This window comes from Nerophis ophidion, linkage group LG14 (assembly GCF_033978795.1).
Source record: "Nerophis ophidion isolate RoL-2023_Sa linkage group LG14, RoL_Noph_v1.0, whole genome shotgun sequence".
Lineage (NCBI taxonomy): Eukaryota > Metazoa > Chordata > Actinopteri > Syngnathiformes > Syngnathidae > Nerophis > Nerophis ophidion.
Window position 1 is genome coordinate 42033619 of NC_084624.1, and position 11278 is coordinate 42044896.

At 42.9% G+C, this 11278-nt stretch overlaps 1 protein-coding gene across 5 annotated transcripts in view; it reads left to right on the forward strand.

Annotated features, from left to right (window-relative positions):
• pard3ab (par-3 family cell polarity regulator alpha, b) overlaps positions 1-10864 on the forward strand; it is a 581331-nt gene extending 570467 nt beyond the window's left edge. For all 5 annotated transcript variants that reach the window (XM_061920783.1, XM_061920784.1, XM_061920787.1 and 2 more), the window contains 2 exons: positions 788-918; positions 5626-10864. In XM_061920783.1, the coding sequence (XP_061776767.1) occupies positions 788-918; positions 5626-6013 (519 nt within the window). In that variant the 3' untranslated portion in view covers positions 6014-10864. The remainder of the gene's footprint in view (positions 1-787; positions 919-5625) is intronic.
• Positions 10865-11278: the final 414 nt, after the last annotated feature.

The following is an 11278-nucleotide window of genomic DNA, read 5'->3' on the forward strand; positions in this document are numbered from 1 at the left end:
TACATGTATATATATGTATATATATATATATATATATATACATATATATATATATATATATATATATATATATATATGTGTGTGTATATTATAGGCAAAACAGTGATAGAGGGGTTAGTGAATCTGCCTCACAATACGAAGGTCCTGGGTTCGATTTTGCGCTCAGGATCTTTCTGTGGGGAGTTTGCATGTTTTCCCTGTGACTGCGTGGGATCCCTCCGGTTACTCAGGCTTCCTCCCACCTCCAAAGGCATGCACCTGGGGATAGGTTGATTGGCAACCCTAAATTGGCCCTAGAGTGTGAATGTTGTCTGTCTATCTGTTTTGGCCCTGCGATGAGGTGGAGACTTGTCCAGGGTGTATACCGCCTTCCGCCCGATTGTAGATGAGATAGGCTCCAGCACCCCCCCCCCGCGACCCTGAAAGGGGTAAGTGGTAGAAAATGGATGGATGGATTATATATATAATATATATATTCTCTTTCTGGAATAGTTGCTCTGTGGTCATAAAAACTACAAAGATGGCCACCCAGTATATTGGCACGAAAACTGCTGTACTTTTATGTCCATGTCCATTAAGCCCCCACTAACATCCATCATCGCTCATCTTTGTAACTCCGCCCACTCGTGAGTTTCCAGCATGCTCCTCCCTTCACTCTGTGTGTGTGTCACCTGACCTCGCCAAGGACAGGTGAGTCACTGTGCGTGCATCATCAAATGGCGGTTTTCATTCCCGTCGTCTCGTGGAATAAAGATGGCGAGGGCTGAAATTCTGTTGTCGTTGGCAGTCGAACGTGAGCGGTCAGAACGGTCAGAGTCAGCCCGGCCGTCACTCGGTGTCCGTGGAGGTCCAGATGCAGCGTCAGAGACAAGAAGACTCCTTCGCTCAGGCTCAGCGTCAGTACAGTTCACTGCCACGGTAAAAATGCTATTGTTTTTTTGTTTTGTTTTTATTTGGTGGGCGGGGCTTCCAATGATATACTTCAATAAATAGGAAAAAAACAACCTGATCGGCATTTTCTCTATGCCGTTTTCCCAAGCTAAGCAACATGTTTAAAAGGTGGCCTTTTTTTTTGTCCTTTCAGTGTATTTGTTGTTGTTTTTTCATGTTACATTTTATCATTTTAAAGGCCTACTGAAACCCACTACTACCGACCACGCAGTCTGATAGTTTATATATCAATGATGAAATATTAACATTGCAAACTCATGCCAATACGGCCTTTTTAGTTCACTAAATTGCAATTTTAAATTGCCCACGAAGTGTCCTGTTGAAAACGTCGCGGTATGATGACGCGTGCGTTTGACTTCACCGGCTGTAGCGGACATTTTTTTCCAGCCCGATCCAAGCTATAAGTAGTCTTTAATCGCATAATTACACAGTATTCTGGACATCTGTGTTGCTGAATCTTTTGCAATTTGTTCAATTAATAATGGAGACGTCAAAGAAGAAAGATGTAGGTGGGAAGCTTTAAGCCTTTAGCCACACAAACACAGCAGGTGTTTCATTGTTTAAAATTCCCCAAGATGAAGCTTTACTATGGATCAGAGCGGTCAAGCGAACATGGATCCCGACCACATGTCAACCGGCAGGTTTCGGTGAGAAAATTGTGGTAATAAGTCGGCTCTTACCGTAGTTATGAGCGGAGCTTGCTTCCTCCTGCAACTGCGGACTATTACCTCCTCCCACCAGAGACACTAGCGGTCACCACACCCGTGGCCACACCCCTCCGACTTTCAGGTACAATATAATCTCACTAAAACACTAGTAACACAATAGGCAGATAAGGGATTTTCCAGAATTATCCTAGTAAATGTGTCTAATAACATCTGAATCGCTCTCACTGCCCTCGCCTTTTACTATCCTTATCCACAAATCTTTCATCCTCGCTCAAATTAATGGGGAAATTGGCCCTTTCTCGGTCCGAATCGCTCTAGCTACTGGTGGCTATGGTTGTAAACAATGTGAGGATGTGAGGAGCTCTACAACCAGTGGCGTCACGTGCACATCCGTGTGCTACAAGGCTTTTTTTATTAGCGACCAAAAGTTGCGAACTTTATCGTGGATGTGCTCTACTAAATCCTTTCAGCAAAAATATGGCAATATCGTGAAATGATCAAGTATGACACATAGAATGGACCTGCTATCCCCGTTTAAATAAGAAAATCTCATTTCAGTAGGCCTTTAATGTCCAATTATTTCACGCGTGTACGATACACTGGCAGTTATTCAACAATACAGTAATCCCTGGTTTATCACTTAATAGGTTCCGGAAATGGCCGCGCTGAACAAATTTAAGAAAAATAGTAATTATTCATTACAAATTGAATGTCTATGAATGTTGTCATTCATCCAGGTAATTTTCATCTCAGGGCATTCCATCATCACAACTGAACTGTTTGGTTCGTCTTAGAAGACGTTTCAACCTCTCATCCCAGTAGAGTTCATTAGTTTATGCTCAGAGACCTAGGTTGGTCAGATCTACTCATAGACTTAGATTGGTCTGATCTAGTCATAGACTTAGATTGGTCTGATCTAGTCATAGACTTAGATTGGTCTGATCTAGTCATAGACTTAGATTGGTCTGATCTAGTCATAGACTTAGATTGGTCTGATCTAGTCATAGACTTAGATTGGTCTGATCTAGTCATAGACTTAGATTGGTCTGATCTAGTCATAGACTTAGATTGGTCTGATCTAGTCATAGACTTAGATTGGTCTGATCTAGTCATAGACTTAGATTGGTCATATCTAGTCTTAGAGTTAGATTAGTCAGATCTACACTTAGATTAGTCAGATCTAATCTTAGATTTATATTGGTCAGGTCTAGTCTTAGGTTTAGATTAGTCTTATCTAGTTCTAGTTTTAGATTAGTCAGATCTAATCTTAGATTTATGTTGGTCGGGTCTAGTTTTAGTCTTAGATTAGTCAGATCTAGTTCTAGCCTTAGATTAGTCAGATGTGGTCTTAGACTTAAATTGTCAAAGCTAGTCTTAGACTTAGATTAGTCAGATCTAATCTTGGACTTCTATCGGTCAGATCTAGTCTTAGGTTTAGATGAGTCTGATCTAATTCTAGCCTTGGATTAGTCAGATCTAATCTTAGATTTATGTTGGTCGGATCTAGTTTTAGGCTCAGATTAGTCAGATCTAGTTCTAGCCTCAGAATAGTCGGATGTAGTCTTAGACTTAAATTGTCAAAGCTAGTCTTAGACTTAGATTGGTCAGATCTAGAGACCAGGCTTAGATTAGTCAGAGCTACACTTATATTGGTCAGATCTAATCCTAGACTTAGATTGGTCAGATCTAGTGTTAGGCTTAGATTAGTCAGATCTAGTCTTAGACTTAAATTGTCAGATCAGATCTAGTCTTAGACTTAGTGTTCATATTTAGTCTTAGACTTAGATTAGTCAGATCTAGTCTTAGATATAAAAATGGTCAGTTCAAGTCGTATGCTTATATTGGTCAGATCAAGTATCAGACTTAGATTGGTCAGATCGAGTCTTAGACTTAGATTGGTCAGATTGAGTCTTAGACTTACATTGTCGGATCTAGTCTTGGACTTAGATTGGTCAGATATAGTCTTGGATTTAGATTGGCTATATTTAGTCTTAGATTGGTCAGATATAGTGTTGCACTTAAATTGGTCAGTGTAGTCTTAGACTTAGATTGGTCAAGTAGAGTCTTAGACTTAGATTGGTCAGACCTAGTTTTAGACTTAGATTGGTCAGATCGAGTCCTAGACTTAGATTAGTCAGATCTAGTTTTAGGCTTATTTTAGTCAGATCTAGTTTTAGGCATAGATTAGTCAGATCTAGTCCTAGATTTAGATTGATCAGAATTCGTTTTAGGCTTAGATCAGTCAGAGCTAGTCCTAGACTTAGAGTGTCAGATCTAGTTTTAGGCTTAAATTGTCAGATCAGATCTAGTCTTAGACTTACAGTGTTCATATTTAGTCTTAGACTTAGATTAGTCGGATCTAGTTTTAGATATAAAAATGGTCAGCTCAAGTCTTATGCCTATATTGGTCAGATCTAGTATTAGACTTAGATTGATCAGATCGAGTCTTAGACTTAGATTGGTCAGATTGAGTCTTAGACTTACATTGTCAGATTTAGTCTTGGACTTAGATTGGTCAGATATAGTCTTAGACTTAGATTGGTTAAATTTAGTCTTAGATTGGTCAGATATAGTGTTACACTTAAATTGGTCAGATGTAGTCTTGGACTTAGATTGGTCAAGTAGAGTCTTAGACTTAGATTGGTCAGATATAGTGTTACACTTAAATTGGTCAGATGTAGTCTTAGACTTAGATTGATCAAGTAGAGTCTTAGACTTAGATTGGTCAGATCTAGTATTAGACTTAGATTGGTCAGACCTAGTATTAGACTTAGATTGGTCAGATCGAGTCTTAGACTTAGATTAGTCAGATCTAGTTTTAGACTTATTTTAGTCAGATCTAGTTTTAGGCATAGATTAGTCAGATCTAGTCCTAGACTTAGATTGATCAGATTTCGTTTTAGGCTTAGATCAGTCAGAGCTAGACCTAGCCTTAGGGTGGCAGATCTAGTTTTAGACTTAGATTGGTCAGATCTAGTCTTAAACTTAGATTAGTCAGATTTAGTCTTAGCCTTAGATTAGTCAAATGTAGTTTTAGGCTTAGATTAGTCAGATCTAGTCTTAGATTTATATTAGTCAGATCTAGTCTTAGACTTAGATTGGTCAGATTTAGTTTTAGGCTTAGAGTAGTCAGATCTAGTCCTAGTTTTAGATTGATCAGATTTATTTTTAGGCTTAGTTTAGTCAGAGCTAGTCCTAGACTTAGTGTCAGATCTAGTTTTAGACTTAGGTTTGTCAGATCTAGACTTAGATTAGTCAGATTCAGTCTTAGACTTAGTGTAGTCGGATCTAGTTTTAGGCTAAAATTTGTCAGATCTAGTCTTAGATTTATATTGGTCAGATTTAGTCTTAGACTTAGATTAGTCAGATCTAGTCCTAGACTTAGATTGATCAGATTTCGTTTTAGTCTTAGATTAGTCAGAGGTAGTCCTAGACTTAGAGTGTCAGATCTATTTCTAGACATAGATTGGTCAGATCTAGTCTTTGATTTAAATTAGTCAGATTTAGTCTTAGATTTAGATTAGTCAGATCTAGTTTTAGGCTTGGATTAGTCAGATCTAGTTTTAGGTTGGTCAGATCTAATCTTAGATATAGGTTAGTCAGATTTAGTCTTAGACTTAGGTTAGTCAGATTTAGTCTTAGACTTATATTTGTCAGATCTAGTCTTGGACTTAAATTGTTCGGATCTAGTGTTGGGCTTACAGTGCTCAGATCTCGTCTTAGACTTAAATTGGTCTCAGACTTAGATTGTTCAGATCTAGTTTTAGGCTTAGAGTGGTCAGATCTAGTGTTGGGCTTTGATTGTCGGATCTAGTTTTAGACTTAGATTTGTCAGATCTAGTTTTAGACTTAGATTGGTCATATCTAGTCTTAGACTTAAATTGGTAACAAACTGTATACAAAAAATTGCTGACCTTTGAACTCCTCGCAGAAAAGTCGCATGTCTTTTTCGAGGAAGTTTGAATAAATATGCAACAATTGCTCTGCTCTGGTCTGTCCTCTGCAGGCAACCCAGGAAGAATCCTAGCTCCATCTCTCAGGACTCCTGGGAGAAGACGTACCCTCCAGGTGAGACCTTCCAGACGGCCAAGGACAATCCCAGGTACTCCAGCTATCAAGGATCCAGGAACGGCTTCCCGAGCGGCGGAGTTGGCGGCGTGGTGAACGCCAGAGTCCTCCTGGAAGCTCAGGAGCTGCTGAGGCAGGAGCAGCGGCGCAGAGACCAGGAGGCAAAAGGAAAACTGGCCCAGGAGAGCGCGGCTAACTACGAGGCCTTTGGCAAGGAGCCCGCCTCCCCTAAGGGGCCGTACCGCCACGATGTGCCGCCTTCGCCCTCGCAGCTGGCCAGACTCAACAGGCTGGGCTCGGAGAAAGGAAGACTTTTTTATTCCTGAGGACTTCTCTTCAAAGTCTGCGGACGCCGTCTTGCTTCTCTGACGATCGCATGAGCGACACGGTGGCGTCTCCGGTGTGACAAAGTCGCACGCTTTCTGTTGCCATGAAGGTTTATATATTTTCGTTTCGTACTAATAGAAACACAGCCTGCGTATCCACTTCCTGCTCCTCCTTTCAAAATAAGTGCCCCCTCTTCAGAGAAAAAGTATGTTGCTAATGAAATAAAACAAGCACCTCCCCCTTCATGAATACTTCATGGGGTGTTGTCTCAGTGGATGAAACGACACTGATCGGCTGCCTGACAACTCCCCCTGCTCCACTCTGAGCTCGACTCGCTGGCCTGCAGCTCTGAGCTCCTTCTTGTTGTGTTCATTAGCGGCCTGCTGGCTTCCTACCCCCTCTCGCTGAATTTTTCATGGCGAGCCACCTGCCGCCTGCCCTACAACCAGAAGACGAAATGACAAACGTTTACTCCAAAGTCCATCCATCCATCCATTTTTCTACCGCTTATTTTACCTATCTCAGCTACAATCGGGCGGAAGGCGGGGTACACCCTGGACAAGTCACCACCTCATCGCAGTACTCCAAAGTCTCTTTTTTTAAAGGCCTACTGAAATGCCATCCATCCATTTTCTACTGCTTATTCCCTTTTTGGGGTTGCAGGGGTGCTGGCGCCTATCTCAGCTACAATCGGGCGGAAGGCGTCTTACACCCTGGACAAGTCACCACCTCATCGCAGGGCCAACACAGATAGACAGACAACATTCACACTCACATTCACACACTAGGGACAATTTAGCGTTGCCAATCAACCTATCCCCAGGTGCATGTTTTTGGAAGTGGGAGGAAGGAGGGAACCCACGTAGTCATGGGGAGAACATGCAAACTCCACACAGAAAGATCCCGAGCCTGGGATTGAACTCAGGACTACTCAGGACTTTTGTATTGTGAGGCAGACGCGCTAACCCCTCTTCCACCGTGAAGCTCCTACTGAAATAAGATGTTCTTTTTTAAAAGGGAATAGCAGGTCCATTCTATGTGTCATACTTGATCATTTCGCGATATTGCCATATTTTTGCTGAAAGGATTTAGTAGAGAACATCGACGATAAAGTTTGCAACTTTTGGTCGCTAATAGAAAAGCCCTGCCTGTACCGGAAGTATGTGCGCGTGACGTCACGGGTTGCAGGGCTCCACACATATTCACATTGTTTATAATGTGAGCCACTAGCAGTAAGAGCAATTCGGACCGAGAAGGCGACAATTTCCCCATTAATTTGAGCGAGGGTGAAATGAATTAGGATATTGATAGTGAAGGAATAGAAAAAAAAGCGACGGCAGTATGAGCATTTCAGATGTAATTAGACACATTTACTAGGATAATTCTGGAAAATCCTTTATCGGCTTATTGTTTTAATAGTGTTTTAGTGAGATTTTAAAGATTGTAAAGGCATACCTCGAGGTCGGATGGCTGCGGTGAACACGAAGTGTCTCAGAGAGAAGCCGAGGAGCCAAGCTCACAGCCGCCTTTTAAACAGCTGCTGCAAAACGACAAATAATCCAATGATTTCTCCGGTTAGATATATATCACAATTTCCCCATCCAAAAACATGCTGGTTGACGTAGAGAAAACATGTTCGCTTGACCGCTCTGCTTTCACAACAAACAAAGAAACACCGGCTGTGTCTCGGTGCTAAAGACAGCTGCAGTCCACCGCTTTCCACCAACAGCATTGTTCTTTATGGTCTCCATTATTAAATGAACAAATTGCAAAATATTCAGCAACACAGATGTCCAAAATACTGTGTAATCATGCGAATGGAGCAGCTGCTAATATTTCCTGACAGTCAGTGACGTCACGCGTACGCGTCATCATTCCGCCACGTTTTCAACAAGAAACTCGCGGGAAATTTAAAATTGCAATTTAGTAAACTAAAAAGGCCGTATTGGCATGTGTTGTAATGTTAATATTTCATCATTGATATATAAACTATCAGACTGCGTGGTCTGTAGTTGTGGGTTTCAGTAGGCCTTTAAATTCCCTTTTTCCAAAGATCCCTCACCTTTTTTTTAAACGTCTTTGTAAACGTAAACGCAGTAAATCTACCCTTCAAGGTGCCTGTTAGCGTGCTAGCTAGCTCATTAGCATCATTGTGACAAATGCTAAACATCCATCTACTTCAGCTTATCCGAGGTCGGGTCGCGGGCGCAGCAGCCTAAGCACGGAAGCCCAGGCTTTCCTCTCCCCAGCTACTTCATCCAGCTCTTCCTGGGCGTTCCCAGGCCAGCCGTGGGACATAACCTTCCCAACGTGTCCTGGGTCTTCCCCGTGGGCTGTTACCAGTCGGATGTGTCCTAAACACCTCCCTAGGGAGGCGTTCGGGTGGCATCCTGACCAGATGCCCGAACCACCTCATCTGGCTCCTCTCGATGTGGAGGAGCAGCGGCTTTACTTTGAGTTCCTCCCAGATGGCGGAGCTTCTCACCCTATCTCTAAGGGAGAGCCCCGCCACACGGCGGAGGAAACTCATTTCGGCCGCTTGTACCCGTGATCTTATCCTTTCGGTCATGACCCAAAGCTCATGACCATAGGTGAGGATGGGAACGTAGATCAACCGGTAAGTTGAGAGCTTTGCCTTCCGGCTCATTAGCATCATTGCGACGAATACTAAACATCCATCGATCCATATTCTTCTGCTTATCTGAGGTTGGGTCACGATGGCAGCAGCCTAAGCACGCAGGACCAGACTTCCCTCTCCCCAGTCACTTCGTCCAGCTCTTCCCGGGGGATCCCGAGGCGTTCCAAGGCCAGCCGTGAGACATAACCTTCCCAACGTGTCCTGAGTCTTCCACGTGGCCTGTTCCTAGTCGGATGTGTCCTAAACACCTCCCTAGGGAGGTGTCCGGGTGGCATCCTGACCAGATGCCCGAACCACCTCATCTGGGTCCTCTCGTTGTGGAGGAGCAGCGGTTTTACTTTGAGTTCCTCCCGGATGGCAGAACTTCTCACCCTATTTCTAAAGGACAGACCTGCCACCCAGCGGAGGAAACTAATTTCGGCCGCTTGTACCCGTGATCTTATCCTTTCGGTCATAACCCAAAGCTCATGACCACAGGTGAGGATGGGAACGTAGATCAACCGGTAAATTGAGAGCTTTGCCTTCCGGCTCAGCTCCTTCTTCACTTCAACGGATTGACACAGGCTCCGCATTACTGAAGACGCTGCACCGATCCGCCTGTCGATCTTACTATTCACTCTTCCCTCACTCGTGAACAAGACTCCTAGGTACTTGAACTCCTCCACTTGGGGCAGGGTCTCCTCCCCAAACTTGGAGATGGCACTCCACCCTTTTCTGGGTGAGAACCATGGACTCGGACTTGGAGGTGCCAATTCTCATCCCGGTGACTTCACACTCGGCTGTAAACCGATCCAGTGAGAGCTAAAGATCCTGGCCAGATGAAGCCATCGGGACTACATGAGCTACCAGGAATTGATTAACGTGGACCCTGACTTAAACGAGTTGAAAAACGTATTACCATTTAGTGGTCAATTGTACGGAATATGTACTATAATATGCAATCTACTAATAAAAGTCTCAATCAATCAATCTGCAAAAAGCAGAGACCTAATCCTGCAGCCACCAAACCGGATCCCCTCGACGCCTTGACTGCGCCTAGAAATTCTGTCCATAAAAGTTATGAACAGAATTGGGGACTAAGGGCAGCCCTGGCGGAGTCCAACCCTCACTGGGAACGCTAAACATCAAAATACATAATTAAAAACTGAACATTATATTTTGTTTGGTGACTCACAATACGAAGGTCCTGGGTAGTCCCGGGTTCAATCCCGGGCTCGGGATCTTTCTGTGTGGAGTTTGCATGTTCACCCCGTGACTGCGTTGGTTCCCTCCGGGTACTTCCTGCGATGAGGTGGCGACTTGTCCAGGGTGTACCCCGACCTCCGCCTGATCGTAGCTAAGATAGGCACCAGCGCCCAAAGGGAATAAGCGGTAGAAAAAATGGATGGATGGATGGAATACAGCAAATTATGTTATATAATTGATTTTTGTTTTTTGAAAGTCACAAATTGTGCTTGGCCAGTCAATAAAAAACAAAACAATCGATTTAATTTGACCCCAATTAGCATATCAACCCCGCTATCATTCCAGTAAAGTGTCATTTTGTTCCGGATTTCCTTCACTGCTGCTAAAAGCTAAGCTAGGCTAAGCTACATAATATGAATGGAGGGATGAAAGAGGATATGATGTCATCCAAGGTCATTTGTCAGAGACGTGACATCAAAGAGTTATTTTCAAATCTAAATGTTCTAAACGTGTGAGCTTTGCCCGCGGTGGAAGCTAACAAGTTAGCTCAAACTCCTCTGCTTTCAATTTGACTTTTTTTCTCTCTCGCTGAGAAACACAAACACGTTCTACTTGCCACCGCAGTTTTCTAATGGATTTCACAAGGAAAAGTGTTTTGATAACATACTTTTGAAATCAGCCATCTTTCTTCTTAAATATCCTGTTTGTCGTAAAAGACTTTAACGTTACTAAGTGCCTGACACGATGATGATGATGATGATGTCTTTCACACACGGGGAAGGATTGTAATGTTTTTTTAACACAATGTTGAAATGTTTTAATGAAGTCCTGGTACTCCTTCCTCAAGCTTTTATTATTTTTATTTTTATGTTTTGGTCAGCGGCCATCTTGGACAGTTGCCTTTAGACATGTTTACTTTTGATAGACCAGAAAGTGAAAGCTGATGTGCAATTGTTGTTTTTGTCATTATTAACATGCTGAGACATGTGTATATATCAAGTGTAGAATAAAAAGGACTTCCTGTTTACCGTGTTGTCCTCTTCCTGCATCTTTTTCAGAGGAGCTTCTAGACCTCTACCCAAAATCACACCTCACTCCTACCTACTTCTCCAAAGTGGGCTGGCTCAGAGTCGAGGACAGAGTAAAACAACTTGCACTGAGCCTAGTCTATAAAATCCGCTACACCTCCTTGATACCGAAGTACATGTCAAACTACTTCCATAACGTAAATGACCGCCATAACCACAACACCAGGGGGAGCTCTTTAAACCACGTCAAACCCAGATTTCGATCTAACGAAGGTCTTAACTCATTCTCCTTCTATGCCACATCTATATGGAATGCACTCCCAACAGGTGTAAAAGAAAGTGCATCTTTACCCTCTTTTAAAACCGTACTAAACGAACCCGTCCAGACAACTTCAACCCGGAACTTACACCCT